We start from the raw sequence: 20570 nt of genomic DNA, 5'->3' as shown, positions 1-20570 counted from the left end.
GTATCAGCCAACACTATGGCAGAGAGCGAAGAAGCCTGTGCTAAATCCATTAAAAGTGATGAGAAAAACATATTTCTAATTTCCCCTGGAATTTTTCTCTGGAGTATGTTTGACAAAGTTGAAATTTCAAGATTGGTGTGCTATGCTGGGAAAATCTTGTGGTGATGGCATAATTGTTTTTCAGCAGTTGGGATCTGCAGGCAGCTACATCCCAAATCATGGAAAGGTAAGGCTTAGTGAAGCCTAATTTAAAGGTAGAAGACGTGCATAGGAGATTTTAATGAAAATATATTCTTTTAGAGTCTCTAGAGATTAATTAATGCAAGAGAGAGGTCTTACATCCAGGGTGGACACCAAGCTTAGAAATGAATGCTGACTGGAGGGTTTGGGGAAGAGGTGTGGTATGCTTATTTCCTCTTGGAGACTGCAACAAACTTGTACTTGCTTCTATTAATTACTATTTCATTTCCTTATAGGAAAAGAATAATATTAAGTGGGCTTCCAGGTGGGACTACATTTTGGAGTCCATGCCACATACAAACATCCAGTGGTTTAGGTAAGATTTGCATTTATTCAGTGCGTAACCTTGCAGGGGAGCACAATTCTTAGTTGTACTTCTAGGGAGATAGAACAATGTATGTTTTCAGTCAAGAAAACTTTTTGCTTTCATATGTGAATTAAATTTCCATCTCTTGGGAGCATTTTGTGAAAGGAATGCATAATCAGTATCCAAAAGGAAAGCAGCTTGCAATTTTTTACTTTATCATCTCCATTCTGGAGAAGTTTTGAGTCATTGCAGCTCTACAGTGTTCTTACTATTACTGTCTGGCTTTGACTGCCAAGTAAGAGGTACATATATATAATGCATATTTTGTACTCAGCAGCTGCTTACAGTAAAAAGGTCTTTTTTTATGAGTAAAAGATGTATGTGAAAAGCTCTTATTTCCCTCCGTAGCATGGGAATGACACTAAGTAAGTATATTATTTGTGTTTAAGTGTTAATGTTTTGCAATGTAAATCTTGAAAAGACTAATCCAAATAAATTGTTCTCTACAAAATATTAAATGGCACAAAATCGATTTCATTGGTTGATAGATATAAAACCTACTTGACAGTCTGCTTTAAGAACTGTTGCTGTTTCACCAGGGAAGTTACTTCTTAGCTATATAAGGAGGAAAATAAAGAAAAGCAATATGTTACTGTGTTCAGAATTAGCAAGGTATCATGAAATACTGTTTTCCTCACTTCTGTCTCCTAAGAAGTCACAGACTTTTAAGTTGTGTACCTTTATCTTCTCCAGATGGGAAAATACTGAAAGGTCTGAATATCTAAGGCTTTTCCTCAGATCTGAGTTGTATACATGTAGTATGAACTGGTACATGTCCTGAAAAGGGAATAACTGGATTCAAAGTTTGACTTTTTCTTTATCTACAGTATAATGAATTCCCTCGTAATTGTTCTATTCTTATCTGGCATGGTGGCTATGATCATTCTGAGGACTCTTCATAAAGATATTGCAAGATACAACCAGATCGACTCTTCTGTGAGTAAAATTTACAGCTTTTACATGAGCACATTTTTCTGTCTGTAGTGATGTCTGTCTCTTAGTTTTGAGTACAGTCTAGAGAGATGTATATCTATGATGAGTTTGATACATGCTAATATCTCTGGGGGTTAAAAATTATTGGAGATATTCTGATTAACATAGGCTGATACAATTTGATGTTACCTGTGGCTGGAAACTGTGGTGGAATCACTTTGTTTAGTTAGGAGATCATAATATTGCAGTTCATGTGCAACACAACTTCTGACCTCTAGCTGTGTTAGAGCTACTTGGTATGTGTGTAAATGATATTTTATTTTATTTGTAAATACAATTCCCGTGGTAATTGCTGTGTTAAACTGAGTCTCGTTTGTTTAAATTACCATCTCACTGAACCTGTTGTGAGTTCTTTTGAGATATGTGCTCCTTAAAATGGGAAAGCTGCAGGTTTCTATAGTGGAAGAGAATACAACTGATTGTGAACTGGAAAGATTTGACCAGTAGACTGAGGGTGATTTTTACTCAACCTTTTTCTCATTGGTAAAAGTGGTATCTGCTACTCAAAGATGAGAAGTAATCTCAGATGCAACAAAGGTTTGAATTTTCACTTTTGTTGCTCTCCATCTGGATAAAAAAATGCTTCAAAATACAGAAAAATGTTTCATATTGAAACTAAAACAACCTAGTAATTTTGTGAATTATGTGTGAAAATACTTCTGTTCTTCTTTGTGGTTTTAATATTGAATATCTTTTGTTAGTGTAAATCCAGACAGTGATTTAAAGTGGAATGATTTTTCTCACATCCTTCAACTGATAGTTTTTGTGAGGCTTCTGTTTGATCTATCAATTAAATTGTGTTCAATATTTTATACTGTGTTGTCTTTATTAGTTGATCATTCTTAATGTGATAAAGAGCAAGACTGGTAGAAGCTTGATTAGTTTTCATGAGTAACAACAGGGATAGGTGTGACTTTCAGAAAGCCACAGTTTTTTATTTTCTTGCCAGGTGTGAGAGACTTAAAGCTCTGTTGCAGCTCAAGGAGCTTATTTAAAAAGGTGTGAAATAATTGTGCAAAAGAGGATGTGGCCTGAAGAAGATGCAGGGAAGCAAAGTAGTATCTCACTTTTAGGGGATGCTGGTGATTGTACTTCAAAAGAGATTGATGCACCAGCCAGTGACTGTGGTCTTAGAATGTGCATTTAATGTTTCAACTGATGCTAGCTGGCTTTTAGTGTGATGTGGATTTAGTGAGACATTCATTAGTGAAGTGTTTAGAAATCATTAGATTACTTTTAGGGTCTTATGACTAAGAGTGGATTCCTGAACTGAAGAGAACTCATGTCAATATGTCTTCATCACCAGTGAGAGGTGAAACACTTTTTTTTTTTTTTTTTTCCCCTGTAAAATCTCTTTGATAATGGCTGCTTGAATGTAGGGGACTTAAATCTTTGTTAGAATGTTTTGAGAACTAAGCTAAATTAATGGGTAAGATGAGGATTACTGCACCTTTGAAAAGTTTAGAGTAATTTTGCTCTAATATTTCTTGAAACTCTAAAATACAACTTACTACTTGGTTTAGTTGTACAGTTAATATCATTGTGTTGTAAGGTTAGCAATATGAAATACTGCTGAATTTTTTGTACAGAAGTCTGGAAAATACTCTGACTCACAGCTAATTAGCCAGTAATGAAAGAACTTAATTAAAACCAAAGCTTTGAGACAAACTGGTGCATAGGCTTATACAGGATAAATCAAGGGTTTCAATTTGCCAGACTTGGTTTCCCTTTGTTTCTTAAATGAAGATAATTACCATGTAGCTATTTGTTTCAAAGTTCGCATTAGAATCAGAAGGTGTCTTTTGAGTGCATTTCCCAGATGAGTTGTTGACAAGATTTCTGTACGAGTCATTTCAAATCTGTAAACATTTTCTGTGTTCTCTCAGAAAGTGAAGTACTGAGCATTTGTTCCTGCTTAGTGTTCACCATTTTGGAAACAGAGATTTGCTTCAGGTGGTAACCTTTGCAACTCTTCAACTCGTTACTTACAACTACCTGGGAAAAGCCTTTCTTCTGTCTTACCTCAACGATTTTCTCGTCTGTATTGCAATTAGTTCAATTCCAGACTTGAATGAACAGGAAGTTTTGTATTTATGCTTTGCCCAAACAAATCTTTCTTTGCTGGAAGAACATTGATATGTTGGAATTATACCTGGATATCTGGTATAGTTTTCTATCAGGTGTGAGGTATGGTTTTGTATTTTAATCAGTGTTATCTTGTGTTTAATAGTTTTCAATTTTTTTATTCATATATCAGCCTTTTGAGAGTCATTTCTAGCAAGCAAAGGTATCAGTATGGGAAAAGCAAAGACTGTCTTCCAGAAAAAGAAAAGTTACATAATGTGTTGCAATTTAAGGTTCTCTATGTCATTCACAGGTGTGGTCTGCTTTCTTTCTTACCCTGTTTTTTGTCAAGCTTTAATCCTAGTGATAAGCAATCCTTTGAACTGAACTCAGTTGTCCTACACTGAATGGAACCTGTAGCTTTTAACTTTATGAGGAGTAGAGGGTCTTCTTGTGGGATTGATTATCTGTGGTTGTGTGCGTTAATTTTGTTGTTGGGTTGTTTTTTGTGAGGGGAGGTGTCTGTTTTGAGTGTCTTTATTGTCACTCAAAACTCAAGTTTTGTTCTTCAGCAGTGGTTCCTTAGAGCCACTGGACTGAGGCTTCCCCCTCCCCATTCCATCCTTTCATCCATTCACCTTTGGCAGGAGCCAGAGTGTTGCTACTTGTCCCTCATGATTCCAGGGTGCAAACTTCCTTCTGGAGTGCAGAGACCGTTTCATTCTTCTCCAGTATTGTCATTGAGACCAATGAACTTTGAAATCAAAACAGGAAAAAAAAGTGCATGAACTAGATTGAAGTTAAAACTAATGTGAATGCTTTGTTTTAGTTTAAATTTAGAATGATGTTCTATGGTTTGACTAATTACATTTGCTTTTTCTTGCTTTAGGAGATGAGAATTTTCTTGATAAATCTTGCCTTTTTCACTGAACCATTAGGGGGTTATAAAATCAATGAGTGATGAATCAGATGCAATTAGTCTGGCTTTGGATCTTAACTGGAAGCTAATCAAACTTTAAATATGTGTTTTGCATCTTGTTTGTGTTAATTCACTACTGCATTATGTATTGCTGCTAAAGACATTGTTGATTTTATACAGGAAGATGCCCAAGAGGAATTTGGCTGGAAGCTGGTTCATGGAGATGTGTTTAGACCTCCAAGGAAGGGAATGTTACTGTCTGTCTTTTTGGGCCAAGGAACCCAAATTTTCATTATGACGTTTATTACTTTATGTAAGTAACTTCATTAAGGTGATGTGTATGTAGTGTAATAATAAGAAAGATGCAATATTATTAAACAAATTATAGAAACCTTCTTTTGGAAATAAAGTTCTCCCTTTAGTAACATAAAATATTAAGGCAGTTCCATAACAGTAATTAGATAGCTTTAGTAATGCCATTGTAAGCCTTGTCATTGAAAACTTTGTAATATCTGGGCTAATGCTGATTCTTCATTAATTCAGAAATCAAATTTCCTTCTTACAAGTTTCTTTTTAAAAAACACAGTTTTGCATGGTGTAAATTATCCGAGGGTCCATTAATGCAAGTTCAAAGATGTAATCCAAGCTTTAATGTTCTGGGAACCCTTTCTGTCCAAAATGTTTTACATGGGACTGCAGCCATACAGAAGTACAAGCAAGAGTGCACGCTAGTGAAATAGTACTGACACAATGTTGAGATAATGATAGCCTATCTTAAATAGCTGTATATGCATGTGATTATGTAACCTGTCACAAGATGGTATTTTATTATTGGTTATCTGTAAAGTTTATAAGCATTTCTTTTTTTACTGTACAGTAGAATTGGAAAGTACACTGATACTTAGTACAAAAGAAGAATCTTTCAAATTTTGTTCTCCAGGTTTAATTCAGATTTTGGTCTTTCATAGGGGAGCTGCTTTTTTCTATTCATTGCATGATACTGTAAGATTACTAGAATTTTCTTGATAGGCTTGTCTATCAGTGTTAATCATAACTCTGTATCTTGCTTAGCAATGATAGTTTACTGTGCAATCAGTGTAGTAATATAGAAGAAAATTGGTGGCAAGAGAAAATTCTTTTGATGGATGGTGGCATTTTATTTTTCAGCGTTTTGGCTATGAGAAGTTTTCTACTTAAGAGATGAGGTGGAAATAATGCATTTGAATGAAACAGTGCCATTAGGGGTATGTTCATGTATTGAGGTTGTACAAGAGCTTATGCACTCAGCCTTCATTTAAATATGTGTTAGTGAAAGGGATAAACCTTCACAGTGATCTGTGTTACAGGGATGTTTTGACATGTGTCCACAAATAACTAAATCTTTTTGTTTCTTTAGTCCTAGCTTGCCTTGGTTTCCTTTCTCCTGCCAACCGTGGTGCTCTGATGACCTGTGCAGTTGTATTGTGGGTCTTACTGGGAACTCCAGCTGGTTATGTGTCTGCTAGAATGTACAAGAGTAAGTACGTGCATTTATTTAATGTGACACAACATGTTATATTCAGAATTGCTGGGCTGAATATATGTCTCCAGTTGGAGCTGGTGTCTCAGACAGCGTATCTGCTTCTTGCTGCCATTCTGCAAAACAGTTGGAAAAAGTCTTGACCTTGAAATTGTTTCTACTTTTTCTCCTCAGCATTCAGAGGTGAGAAGTGGAAGACCAATGTCTTGCTTACAGCTCTGCTCTGCCCTGGGTTAGTATTGTTTCCCCTAATTCTTTCTTTTATTCTTAAGTATAAACAAATTGGAAGTGGGAAGGAGTTGGGAAAAGCCAATTGTTATGATGCTTGTCTCTGTGATTTTGTTTATGGTATTCCTAAGCTGCTGTTCCTTTTGTGCACTGTTTATCTGTGAATATAAAGAAAAGTGAATTCTGAGGAGCTGGAGCCTGGTAGTCTAGAACACATCTTCTTGGCTTCTTGTTTTGTTGTCAGGTGTGGGGTAGAAGGAATGGGGCAACTCTCTTGCAAGGTTGTGTCACAGCCTTTGGGAATCATTGCACCAGAACACTGGGCACAGTGCTGGGGTAATTCCAGTTTGGTACTGCAATACCAGGTAATTCTGGATATGATCTTCTTACATGTGAAAAACACGGTTCACTCTCCTGTAAAAATTTAGAAAGTTTAATAGAGGACAATAGGAGACAAAGACAATAAATAAAGTTGTTATGGCTGGGTGTGTCTTGGCACTCAGCCAAGAGCACACCTGCTATTTTGGAAAACATCCTTTATATACCATTTCTATTGCATCAGCCTGTTACATATTCATAAACAATTATGCATAGTAAACTTTTCCCCAAACTAGTTTACATGTTCCAGGAACTATTTTAGATGGCCCCTCCTTGGGTCCACCTTTTTAGAGCATGCGTGTTTCTTGGCTGGGGTTTTGGCTCCTTCTCTTTATCACTTCCAGTTTGGGCCTTGGTGCATGCTGTTTTCAGAGGGTGAGTACTGATAGTTGGCAGATCTGTAGCAGGTGTCCTCATCCTGTGTTCATTGGATGTTATCCCATCCAAGCAGCATTGTAACACAAGCATACTTATATCAGTTATTTCACTACTATGTCTAAGTTTAATTAACAACAGAAATAAAAATGATATCTTTATAGCAAAGTTACTTTAACACCACACATATAGAATACATTTTAATATTTGCAAAAAGCCAATATTATAGTATGTATCTATAAGGTTACATGAATGTAGGTGGTGTCCAGTTTGGGATGTGGCTGCAGTGTGTATCATAGTATATAGTGTGGGCAATGCTGTGCTTGGGAAGGGCAGTAGCACTTCAACCTTTTGTTTTCTCATAGCTCTTAGGACCTTTTGTGAGAATTAGTGGGGAGAGGGAGCAGAAACTAATTTCTTCTGCAAGTCTTCCGTGTTTCTTGGTTGCAACTTTGAGTACATGAATTCATCCCTTGGCAAATATTTTTGGCAAAAGTGGAAGATTATAAGTTTCTTTAGGTGTTTCTTCCCCCAAAAAAACTCAGAATAAATAAAACATGACTTGGCTTCAAGTAAAGCACAATTCCATCAAATGAAAGGTAATGTATTCAATAACAACCAAGTCTAGTATTTCCGTGAGAAATCTTACTTCATAACAGAATGTGCTTCAGTCTCCCTGCTGTCATTTAGATGTTATCAGCAGAGAGAAGAAAATATATATTGATGGAAAGAATACTGTTAGTCAGTTAAACTCCCAAATAAATTGAGTTTCACAGAGGAAGTAAAATGACTGGGGCTGACAGAATATGAACAGATGCCCTGATTACACTGTGCTAGTTCAGTGAATTTGCATAATATCATAAACAGCCCAAGGCCTTTTTAATCTCAGTAGACTGATGTTAGTTCATATTTGCAGTATTTTTTATACTTCTGGAGGGGGTAAGTGAGGACTGTGTTATGAGCCTGGATAGATGATAAAGATTAGAAAGACTTCTAAAATGGATTTGATTTTTATTTTTTGTTCAACAAGATGCTTACACCAGGGGTCGCTTGGGTGTGCTTATTGAACAAGTCTGTTCCCCCAAGCAGTTTTGGCAAGTGTCAGGCCACTCCTAGGAAAAAAAGGAGCCTGTCTATTGCTCTAATCCTTCCTTCTTCCTTTTTAAATTAAATACAAATGCAAAGGATGCGTGTTCACTTCAGGGCAGCTTAAATTCTGTCTCGGGAACACTTTTTTAACAAAGCCCAGACTGTGATGCACTTTACAGGACCTTTTCTGAGGCTGAATTTTCTGTGGTGTATATTTGAATCCAGGAATAATGGCAATTAGCACAAGCTTTTTTATATATGGGGTTCCTTTGCAAAATGGACATTCTGCTTTGTTTACAGAATGGGATGTTCGAAATCTTCATCTCACCTTGTTTCAGCAACACCTTGATTCTCGTCTCTGAGTTGTTTCTAGTTTTTGTCCAGGATGTTTTGAAAATGAGGCAGATGTGTTTAATGGGGAAGGGAAGAGAAGGTCTGGAGACAAATCATGACTGATGCAGTCTTTATTTAAATTATCCAGAAGCATGGGCTACTTAGTATGTGTAACTCCATGCTTATAGAAATAGTTCTGTTGTAGAGCAGAGCCCTCTTTAATCCCCCCTTCCCCTTGTGGCACAAACTGCGGCAGCACATTAGAGTCCATGTTGTGAGAGTCCATGGGGCTTCCTAAGTAGGAGATTTTGCTATCACTGTATTTATTCAGAAGGAATTTACTATTTATAAGGGACATAAATAAAGAAAATATTTATGGTTTTAATAGGAAACAAGGTACAGATAAGAAGTTTTTACATTTATTCTATATTTTTCCATTCTTTGTATAGATTTTTTTCAATGGCATGATTCTGTTAATTTTTGGTGTTATGTACAGAGTCTTTATTTAAATAATGGCTTTACCATTGGTACCTACATTACAAGCATTGGGTAGTGCAGGCATTTTTACTTTACCTGCACCAGTGGTGAAAAAAACTAGGACTGTGGGAAATTTAAAAATTTAAAGAAGCTACATTTATTAATTAACTAACTTATATTTTGTAAATGCTAAGTGATATTTATTCTTTCTTGAATATTTTAATATATTTTCTGATCTTATTTTTCAGGATTGTCTTTGCTGATTTCTTCATTATGAATCTCATTCTGTGGGTGAAAGGCTCCTCAGCTGCCATCCCTTTTGGCACTTTGGTTGCTATCCTTGCTATGTGGTTTGGAATTTCAGTCCCACTAACCTTTGTTGGTGCCTATTTTGGCTTCAAAGAGAAGGTATGGCCCTTGGAATACAGATTTGAAATACACCTGTCCTCTGTAATGGAGCCATTGAATCTCTAAGCAAGGGTTCTAGACAGGATCTGGTTGGATTGAAACATCTGTGATCCCATGATTGTAAAATGATATTTTACTGTCTTGATATTGAAACAGAGCATGTATTTGTAATGTCATACCAAACCAAACCATTTTTTTCAGTCCATTCACTAGAATAAGGTTTTAGTAATGTTCTTGGAACTCTTACTTGCTTTTTGTGCTTCAGCAATAGTAGTAGTATTGCTGGTAATATTGCTGAGTTTTGGAGTAGTGCTTCTGAGAGGCTTCAGTTTTGTGCTTCACTAGTTTGAAGTAATGCCAGACAGCTAAGAAAAAGGCAATGTTATTGGATTTTTTAAAATTTTATTTTGTTTTTAGTTAAGGACTGAACAGATTTATTTCCTTTGTGTTCTGCTTTGATTACTGGCCCGTAGTTGGAATATCTAAAGCACATGTGCTTTTTCCTAGTGATGGACATCAAGTTTGTAGGTTTTTTTGTTTGATGACTTGTGATGGCTTATGAATGAAAATATAGTTACGTTTATCAAATCTTTATATGCTAATACTAGGGAAAACTAATCTTATTTATGATGCAATAATTAATCTTCTATTTCTATTATTTTTTTCTGCAGCCTATTGAACATCCAGTGCGTACAAACCAGATTCCTCGCCAAATTCCAGAGCAGTCATTTTTCACAAAGCCATTGCCTGGTATCATCATGGGTGGTATCTTACCTTTTGGCTGTATTTTTATTCAACTTTTTTTCATCCTGAATAGCATTTGGTGAGTATCACTTTTTTTTCCCCTCTATTTATGCAGGTTTGATAATACACATGGTGAGTTTGAACATCCCAAAGCAAATAATATAAGAAATAAACCAGTTTTGAAAGTTTCTGATAATTTTGCAGATTTTATGGAACTTCTGGAGTCTTTATATTTATTTCTGTGCTTAGAATTTACAAAACTAATTATTATTAGGGAGAACTTCAGTGTATTATATGAGAGTCCTATTTCCTTGTTTTATCTTCCTGGCTCTGTACAGCACTAATGTGGTTTCATACTGTTGTGGTTAGGTAGAGCCTAATCCATTGTGTATATTATGATTTATGAAACTAATGTGATCTAGCAGTTTCAATTGTGTAGATCAGAATCAGGTCAAGGTCTTGGGATTCCATGTTCTGCAAAAAAAGGCTCCACTCCCCATGAACAATCCACTCCACTCCTAAATCTTGCAAGACCTAATCAAGCTATGAGTGAAAAATTAAACCAGTGCAATCTTTCATTAGTTTCACAATGTAAATGTGAAATGTCTAATACATTGTTGTTCAATGGGAAATTTTATCCTAAAGGTGCCAGGTTTTTATGGTGTCATCTGTATAGGTTGAGAGATCTTACAGAACAGTTTTCTAAATCAGTTCTTAAATGCAAATTCATTAGATTAACTTTTTATATCAGTCCTTAAAAAATGGGTAATGTAACTGTGCTGAAAAACATAATTAGCTGACAAACAGGTATATTGTGGACTTTCGTAGCTGAAGTTAGCAAATTCTTAAATTTTCTCATTCTTTATTCCATGAAAGGGAAGCATGGAGGGAGTATGTAACTAAGACTCCCTCTGTCAAATCCTGTACTGCAGTAATTGTCACCCTCACTCAATAAAGTTAACTCAGAATCTGGTAATGTGACACTGTGAATTAACTCAGAATCTCAACGAAAAATAAGATTCATGTTTTTATTTGTTTTTAATTTTAGGTCTCATCAGATGTATTACATGTTTGGATTCCTGTTCCTAGTTTTTATAATTCTTCTAATTACATGTTCAGAGGCTACAGTTTTGCTGTGCTACTTCCACCTGTGTGCAGAGGTAAAAGTTGCAGTTCTGATGTAGATATGGCTTGTAGCTGGAAGGTGTTAGAAATACAGGTGAGGTATTCACATACACTGTGAAGTGCTGGACACTGTGAACTGATTGCATGTTCAGCCTTGGCGTGCCTGTCTTAGCCACTCTTCTGAAACGTGCCTTTTGCTTCAAAATCAACTGCTGGCAACAGATAAGCAAAATCAAACAGCTTTGATCTTAGAGTAGTTTCATCTTCCTAGTGGAAGCAATACAGCTGACTTTGAAGAAAGAAAATATCTATACGCCATGTTGGAATTTTTCAGAGCTAAATTTTACAGAATTAAATGTGTTTCATAAGACAGTGTTAATTTTTCACCATCTTATCTATATTCCATTTCCTACATGATGATTCTTAATGAGCAGTTTATTGTTTCTTTCAGGACTATCACTGGTGGTGGAGGTCGTTCTTGACCAGCAGCTTTACAGCAGTTTATCTCTTTATCTATGCAGTCCATTACTTCTTCTCCAAACTCCAGATCACAGGAACTGCCAGCACCATTTTATACTTTGGTTACACAATGATCATGGTCTTGATTTTTTTCCTTTTCACAGGTAAGTACAATGTTCAAACTAAAATTAATATAGAGGGCTCTGGTTTTGAAATGAGAAACATTAGGTGAAATTTAGATTACATGAAATATTAAATACAATTTATGACTCTTTAGGTGGTGTTACTTACATGGTTTGTGACACCACACAGCACAGTAAGATTTTTTTTTCCACACTTTATTCCTAACTTGAAATTACATTTATTTATGGTAGAATTAATTTTCCTTTATTGAATATTAAACCATTATATTTTCAAAGGCCTGTTTTTGTTAATTTCAATATCGAGTATTAACTTGATTTTGGATTTCATAGTTGGTTCTAGAAGTTCTGTAGTTATAGAGATAATTTCACTCTGCATATGGAGGATAAAAGATATTTTCAGCTTTCACAATGAGCAAGTGAAGGAGGCTGGTGCTGGGGAAGAAGTGATTGTTGACAAGATAGTACTGTTAAGAGTTGTCTTACCTGCTCGTTAAACCACTTCATAATGATGGAAATGTACCTTAACTGGAGGAACCCATTTGAAATACGGCTCTCCAGTGTTAGTTGTCCAATTTCTCTGATGTAAATGATGCAGACAAAGTATCTTCCACAGGATTATTTTAATGCTCATAGTCACTTGACTGAAACAATAATTTTGAGGCTGATTTGATGAGAAATCTGTGCCAAATATACCATGTGTTAGTGAAATAAGAAGGGCCTTGAAAAATAGCCATGAGTGTTTTATCTTGGTGTTCATCATACTGCTGCTGTTGTATATGTAGATTTAACACATGAAGTCAGATCTTTCAGGTGTCACTGCTTGGCTTCATGAAATACTGCAATGACAGAACTAGAGAAAATGCTTGTTCACATATGATGGGCTGTTGATAAAAACAGCTGTGATAGTCACTCCAAAGATTTTTAATAGAGGATTTCTCTGTGGTAGTTTATATTGTTACTTTTTAACTTTTGCCTGTTTGTTGAAAGCTGCTGTGATTAGTGTTCACTTTGTGAAATGCATCTCTTAGTTAAATGCAGTTGAAAAAGAGTGGCTGAAGTAGGTAATGAAGGTAAATCTTAGCGGCAGACTTCAAGTTTGTCAGTGTACAGGGAGAAGGACCTCTTTCATCCTTGTGTATTTAATTTTCCTAGTACTGGTTGACACAAGGCAAAAAAAACACTTTTCATAAAAACCTGAAGAAAATTCCTGTATGTCTTTGAACAAAGCAGTTATGCTGTAGAAATGATATTGAATAACAGTAACTGTCACTTATTGCTGGTTGTAGTTCTTTAGAAATGTGTCTCTTCTAAGAAGGACAATAAAAGTTCTAAAATGAAGCAAGGGAAAAAAACAAGGAGGATTCAATTTTTCTGTTTTTTAATTATTAGAAGGCAAACTTGGAAGTTTACATATTGCCAGTTAAACCTCTGCTTAAATTGTGGTGAAACAGACAAGCTCCAGATGTCTTCTATAATATATATATATATATATATATATATATATATATATATCTCAATCTATATTTTAAAAACCCCAAAAATTATAGTCTAAAATGTTTTAATTACTTTTATGCTAAAGCAGTATGTTAATATGTGTCTGGATTTTAGCATAGGTTAGTTACTATCCTGCCAATTTCAATATCACTTATAATATGCAAATTGGTAGAATTTAAAAAGTCCCTTTCATATATATAAAATGATAACTGAAATTGTCGTGGCAGCTGCTGAAATGGTAATCAAAGCTTCAGATTTGCTCATCCTGGAGTTCTTGATATGAAGGCCAATGAGGCCCCTGAAGTACAATAATAAACTGTGTTGCTGTTATTTTTGCAGCGTCATCTTTTTCTTTTGAAAAAAATCCACAATAGTGATCCCTAAGCTGTTTTTGTAGCTCATGAGGAAAGCTACGACATGGCCCTTCATTTGTTTTTTTACATTTAATAGACCAGCTAGTCACTAGAAGGCTAATGGGTACAGCAGATACACGAAGTGCATAATAAATCCTTGCTAATGTAAAATGCTGTGATAACTTTTCTTTTCCATATTTAGTTAGGTGATGGATTTTGGGCCTGAAGTGAAAGCTGTTCTAGACAAATGGCACAAACAGTAGACAACTAACTTTGTTTTGTAAAATACTCCTTAGCAGCCATGCTTTTACAAAATAAGGGTTCAGTCCTTCACAGTTTCTGAAGGTGAAGGAGTTTGCTAATGTAATGTTACACATGGTTTGCATTAATAGCCTTCCAAAAATGGGACCTTGATCTGTTCCACTTAAGTTAGTGCTAGATATTTTGGTTTTCTCTATTTTTGCCTACTAGGTCTCAGCAACACTGACAGAAATATAAGGGGCAGTGTTAACACCTCCTCCAAGGCAGCGCATTGCGTTACCCAGGGCATTTCAAAAGGGATCGTAATGAATAAGTAAATAGGAACTGAATGCTTGTATACCAACACCGACAGTAATACAGTCTGACCAGTGAAATCTGATGGTGTGCACACCCAAACCAGACCAATTGGATTTTAATGTACGAAGTGCAGCTAATCTTTGAAGAAATAACAAGTGGTGTTGGATGGGGGTAGCTACATTATTGCATGTATTTTATTTGTGGAGGCAAAAGAATCCTGAACATAGTCAAAGCATGTTTCTTTACAGTGACCTCTATTTTTGAACATCATTTTCACTTGTGAGTTAATGCCATTTTTAAAATTGAGTTTTGATCTTATGGGTAGATTGTGTTTAGAATCTGAGATTCTGAAGCACCCACCACTGTGCAGTGATTGAAACCAGTATGATACAGAGAGCTTTTAAGGTACATGAGAAGTATCAGCCAAGTGCAGAGTGCTTTTCTGTTTGCTTTCTTACATTCTGCTCATGCTTTGAATTCTTCTTTCTTCATTAAACAATAAAGCTAGAAGAGATGAGTAGAGGAGAAGAGTCTACTTCATGTATTTTGACATTATTCTTTGCAATAATCCTTGTTTTTAATTTTGAATTTAACCTGGTTTACTAATAACTGTCCCTTACTCAGATTCTGGCTTTGTGTATTGCATCTTGTTTCTGTGTATCAGAAAGCGGTAGTATATATATTGCAGACCAGACTATTCAGCAGAATAGAAAGCAGAGGACAAGATCATCAAAAAACAATGGAGGTGTCAGTGACTCCCCACTACCTATAATGGGATTTTTGGACATATCTTGCTTCTTGGCTAAAGAAGTGTCTTGAGTCATCTTCATACCTGGGTTTGTGAGTTTTAAATGACTCCTGCAAAAGATCTTTTACCTGTACCTCCCTAAAATGGTCAATGACATGAAGTGAGCTGCTGCACACTGAGATGGCATCACTTTCCTAGGCTAGTAGGGATTATTTAAAAAGGCAGAATCTTAAAATATGCAGGTCTCCTGCTTAGGGGAAAAATAAGGATCTATCCTACAGCAGTGAGTTCTTCAATGCAGACCGTTCAAGTGCTTTTACATGCAGTTTAAGTTGGTGAATGGTTAAGATTGAGTAAAGTAAACACTAGCCAAGAAATTAATGTGTTATATTGGATTAAACCAAATGGATTATAAAGGCTCATTGGAGGAATTGGTTTCAGGTTTGGTGCTGGGTCGTTTGATAGAGATGTGCATGTGAAAGATGTAAAAAGCTTAAAATGTAAAGGAGTTTAGACTAATCAGAAAATGTAAATGTAATGGTCTCAACTCTTGCAACTAGTGGGGTATTTTACTTATTTGTTTGTGGTTTTAGTTTGTTTGTTGCTTTTTTTTGGGTCTTTTTTTTTGTTGTAGTTTTTTGTTGGTTTTTTTTAAAGTACTTAGTGTTAGAATTTTTTTTAACAGCTTTCCCAAAAACACCTTTGGGTATCTGTTCTCTGTCATGTTGTGTTCATTGGTGTCTGTCAGAGAAGCCTGAGCTGCACAGGTGTGCTTCTTGTTGATAGTGCTTCAAAACTTGGGTTTCAGTTTGAATGTGTTTTGAAAGAGACAAATAAAAGCAACATCCTGATATGGTCTTATCTAAACCTTACCTAAATACTTCTCCTGTTCCAATGAGAGGCTCATTTTAATAAGAGATGATTTTCATTTTGGTGCAAGATGAGCTTAGAAAAATGGTCAAGATTGAAGTGCTACCTATGCTCTTCAAGAAAATACATTTCAAGCCATGCAATGTGATATGGCAAGGCTGGATTTTAACTAGTGCCACTAATAATAGCAATTCTGCTGTGTAGAGGTACGGGTGTAGGAAAGAGAGTGTGCAGTTATCTGTGTTTTAAGATAGGCTTTAGTCAAAGTATTTAAAAGGAGAATCTGAAAACCTGTGATACTTGTCAGCACCAGCCTAAAGATTCAGTATGAAGTGCTCAAATCTGGAACAAGTGACAAATTTGTGAAATGGGTTAAAACACAGAAAATGTGGAAAGCATTCTGGCTAGAATTTTCAAACAAGCCGCACTAGTTCAGAGCTATTTTTTTCCCCACTTGCTACTAATTTGCAGATCCCTTTGACTGGAGTATTTATTGCTATGTAGGAAATCAGAAGCAATTTTACTGCTTTACCTTTTTTGGGCCTTATAGTGTTCATGGAATCATCCCAAGGGCTGAGGGGGAAAACACAGAATTTCAGTGGAACCAGGTGCTGTGCTGTGGTTCATGTTTTTAAAAATAGAGGCAAAAATTTAGCTTTTTTTTTTTTTTTTTTGCACTAACATAAGCAATCATGTAGGTAAAGCTACTGTTCAGGAGAACCTTATAAATAATGTTCTCTTCCCTTATATTAATTTCTGTCCAGAAATACTGGTTGTAATGTCAACACGACTCTGCTGACCTGAGCCTTTAGAAGCTTCTAGTCTATTTGGCCCATGTGCACTAGTTGATTTGGTGTGATTCATTTGCACTCCTAAATCTGCAGTTGAATTTTTAATCTAGTTGAAAACGAGTTTTCAACCTATTTTGTGCTAGCACCTTTAAACCATTCTGATCTTAGAGCATCAAGTGGTTCTTTAGGAGATGTACCTTTGAGAGATGATGGGGTCTTTAGTTTGATGTTCTATTTTTTGTATTTCTGGTCCTTAGAGCTATCCATATATGGAGTTTGTAGATACATTTGTTCATGGGAGGGAAGAAGAAATTACAGTGCTGTTTAGTGCCAGTTATTGATGTAGAGGTAGCAACAGAAGGAATCTGTGCTTATCAGAGAAGGTTCTGACTACCTCTGTCCTGGTGATGAGTGTTGCCTTTCTCTCCTGAATTTATGATTCAAATCTGGTATCTGACAAACATTACCACTTAAAAAGTGTCTTACTCTGCTTCCAGTACATTGGCAAAATTTTTGATAAAGTTTGCAAAATGAGCAGGGTGTACTTGGTCTTTAATCTGCTAAACAGACTTTTTTTAGGAGGGGGAGTTGAAAATCAATATTACTGAAACTTGTGAAAATCTGTTTATAGATAAAATGATTGTTAACAGTGTGAAGTCTTCAAGTTCTGTTATGACTGAGGCAATGTTTTATAGAAAACTGTTGCATTATAAAGATTCAGACTAACAGGATCGGAGGAAAATATGTGAATTTAGAGTGTGTTCCCTACTAAGTTTTGGCATGCTCAGAAAACTATGGTAGCTGTCATTCTTGGGATAGTTGTACATTTTTGTTATGATAGTACACTTTTGTTCTGGAACAGCAGATAAATTTTTAAGGTATGTAATCTGTTAAACATTTGGAAGAAACTGCTTTCAAAGCCATAAAAGGCTTGGAGTGGGCTATTTTATAAAAACAACCAGGAAGCAGAGACTGAGAACCATTATTGGAACAAAACTCTGAGAGTAAGGTTTAGAGTAACAGTGCTGGTATTGGAGTATTTGACACAGTAGGAAGGAGTGAGATATGACCATGAACTGCAAAGACTTAGTGATGTCAGGCCTACAAAGGAATTAGATTCCTTGTGTGGTTGCTGTCTCATCTCCTATCAACAGCCATAAATCTGCTGTCTCCTACTGTTTCAGAGAGCAGCAACTGCAAACTTCGAAGGAAAGGGTAATTTGTGGTATATAATAATAGTCTGTCAAAAAGCCTTTAACTGAAAATATACATGGTAGCATGAGGAATGTAAGAATTGGCATGCAGATAATAAGCATCCCAAGATGGGTTGCTTGCTTGGGAAATGTGTAGATGTGGTCTGAAAGACAGAAATGTAACTCATGTAAAAAAACCAAATGCTTCATAAAGAATCTTCTAGTTATTAAGTCAGTCACAATAGTGAAAGAGATTGTAGCTGATGTTAAACGTGGGCTGTACAGACAGAAAAGGATAATACAAAGCTGGAAGGAGCTGAGTGCATGATCTTGCGAGTGCCTGCAGTGGAGCTGGGAAGGGCTGTCCCAGGGCTGGCATGTAGCTGTGTTTTTGAGAGGGAACTCAGTGAAACTGAGGTCTTTCCTTTTTTTGTCTGTTCAGGGTTAACATCTCTGTGGCGGTTTACAACTAGGCAAAAGTGTGACAAGCAGTGCATTGCTTCCTTTAGAGGCTGAAGACTAAATTAATTGGGACTGTCTCCTTGCATATGAAGTTCTTAAAGTAATTTAAAAGTAAACGTGATGGACAGTTGTTACACTACAACACGAAATAACTCACAGATGCATGTTACGTAAAAGAAGGAAGAAAAAGAACTAAAAGAGAGGATTTTATTTTCTGACTCCACTATATATAGACTATCAAGTGACAGTGAATTGGAGGATGAAATTGCCACTTCTCCAACCACACTGGTCAAACCAACAGTCCATCAATTCTCTCCACCCACAAAGAATGCAAAACAATCATTATTTACATCAACAGTGTGAGAAAATTCAGTAGAGATATGTAAACATCAGAAGGTATATAAAACTTTTAGAAGAATTAAAAACTCTCAAAAGAACAAGGTGACAGACAGTGTCTTTGCAGTTGCCCAATAATAGTGACTGTTGGTGAAAACCACAAATTTGTTCATCAGTTTAAAAATAGAAAATTGTTATATACTAATCTCGTTCAGTGTTTTGGTTTGTGACTGCTGCTTTCATTTGCTGCTCGCTTCCAGCTGCTATAGCACTCAGAGCATTCCTTTGCCAAAAGGAAGCAACAGGATACACAGAAGAAGAAATTTCTATTCTCAAGTATAAATAGAGCACGATGAATATAAAACTGGGACAGGTGAATTTTTCCAAGGCCTACTTATGTGTCATAATTCACAGGCAGCAATGAAGTATTGTAGACTTAAAAAAATCAGGTAGGGGCTGGCTTGGTGTGTTCATAAAAGTCAGTTTCCGAATTGGTGCTTGTGTCCCTGCTCATAGTGGTGGCAACACGGTCATCGGTGGCTTAAATGTACATGAAGCAGCCTGGTCCCTAAAAGTCATCTTTGATCTAAATCAATAACCTAGCCTGAGGATGAATGTGTGTTGTTAAATTTAAGAAGTGTTGTTTTTCTGGGTATTTAGCTGGATTACAGGGTTATATTCTGTCCATCTGGGAAGTACATGTTAGATTTCTCTCTCAGGGCAAACTGGAAGATAAACTAACCATTTTTACTTTCTTGTTTCAGGGACTATTGGATTTTTTGCCTGCTTCTGGTTTGTAAGTAAGATTTACAGTGTTGTGAAGGTGGACTGAAAAGCTTCAGAGTGTCTTTTGAACATATCCTCCTTGCTGTTTGATAATTTTTACCATGTATTGAGAAACATCCTGTGTAATTATTCTAATTTGTAAAAGTGGAAGGCCAGACCACAACATAAAATGCAGATTTTTTATTGAAGAAAATGGCACCATTGCCATTTTGATATAAACAAAAATGTTTACATCAGTATACTCCTTGAACATGTTCATTAGAGTAGTTCAAAAATTATATCCAAAATTTGATTTAGGATGAATAAGAATTCTGTGAAACAGTTTATTTGAAAAAATGAGTGCATTTTACAGTCCTCCAGCTGAATTTCCTTGTGACTAGGGTTTGGGTTTTTTTGTTACCTCTTTTGGTTACCATTCATATACCATGAAAGCCTAGGACTGTCAAGTAAATCTATGTAAAATGTGAATTTTTTAAACTAAACTATGATTGTACATATTATCTTGCATCTTCTTTACAACTAGGTTATCTTCTTACAAGTGTACATGCATTTAGTGTAAGGTAGACTTTATTAAAAATACCGACACTGGTTTTTGTTCAAATAAAACTGCACAACTCCAGCTGATGTGTTTCCTTTCTTGTTAATTAGGTCTTCACTACTTGGACATAGATAATATTAGTTGGACCAGTTGATTGGTTTTGAGTTTTATATTGTTCGTAAGCAGTTTGACTGTGGCTTTGGTGCAGACTGTGCAAGGACTGGTGGGTCCCTTGAATCTGCCTGTAGAATGGGCATGGGCTTCTGCATGTGTGTGTCATCTCTGTGCTTTCTCCAACTTACCCCAAAATACTTTCTGCTGGGCAAACCATTACTTTCTATCAGAGATTTACTCCCTATTTTTTCTTGTAGCCATCTGAAACATATGTCTCCTTATTCTTCATCCTGTGAAGATTAATTGAGCTTGTTGGGAAATTTAGACATAAATCTAGTGGGCTTGGAAATGGGTGTTTCATAAAGGTGAAGCCTTTTTCTTCCCCTGCAGAGCTTATGCTTCAATGCTGGATTGCATGGGATGGAACATCTTAATAGCCTCTTGAGCTATAAGATGGTAAGGGCTC

At 36.0% G+C, this 20570-nt stretch overlaps 1 protein-coding gene across 1 annotated transcript in view; it reads left to right on the top strand.

Moving 5' to 3' along the window:
• LOC128814376 (transmembrane 9 superfamily member 2-like) overlaps positions 1–20071 on the top strand; it is a 28121-nt gene extending 8050 nt beyond the window's left edge. Inside the window, exons 8-17 of the mRNA XM_053990166.1 lie at positions 477–556; positions 1435–1543; positions 4764–4896; positions 5980–6099; positions 6277–6334; positions 9231–9390; positions 10062–10213; positions 11183–11294; positions 11711–11882; positions 19431–20071. Coding sequence (XP_053846141.1) covers positions 477–556; positions 1435–1543; positions 4764–4896; positions 5980–6099; positions 6277–6334; positions 9231–9390; positions 10062–10213; positions 11183–11294; positions 11711–11882; positions 19431–19498 — 1164 coding nt within the window. The 3' untranslated portion in view covers positions 19499–20071. The remainder of the gene's footprint in view (positions 1–476; positions 557–1434; positions 1544–4763; positions 4897–5979; positions 6100–6276; positions 6335–9230; positions 9391–10061; positions 10214–11182; positions 11295–11710; positions 11883–19430) is intronic.
• Positions 20072–20570: the final 499 nt, after the last annotated feature.

Source organism: Vidua macroura, chromosome 14 (assembly GCF_024509145.1).
Source record: "Vidua macroura isolate BioBank_ID:100142 chromosome 14, ASM2450914v1, whole genome shotgun sequence".
In the NCBI taxonomy this organism is placed as follows: Eukaryota; Metazoa; Chordata; class Aves; order Passeriformes; family Viduidae; genus Vidua; species Vidua macroura.
Note: the sequence above shows the minus strand (reverse complement) of the source record. Positions and strands in the feature narration are given on the sequence as shown.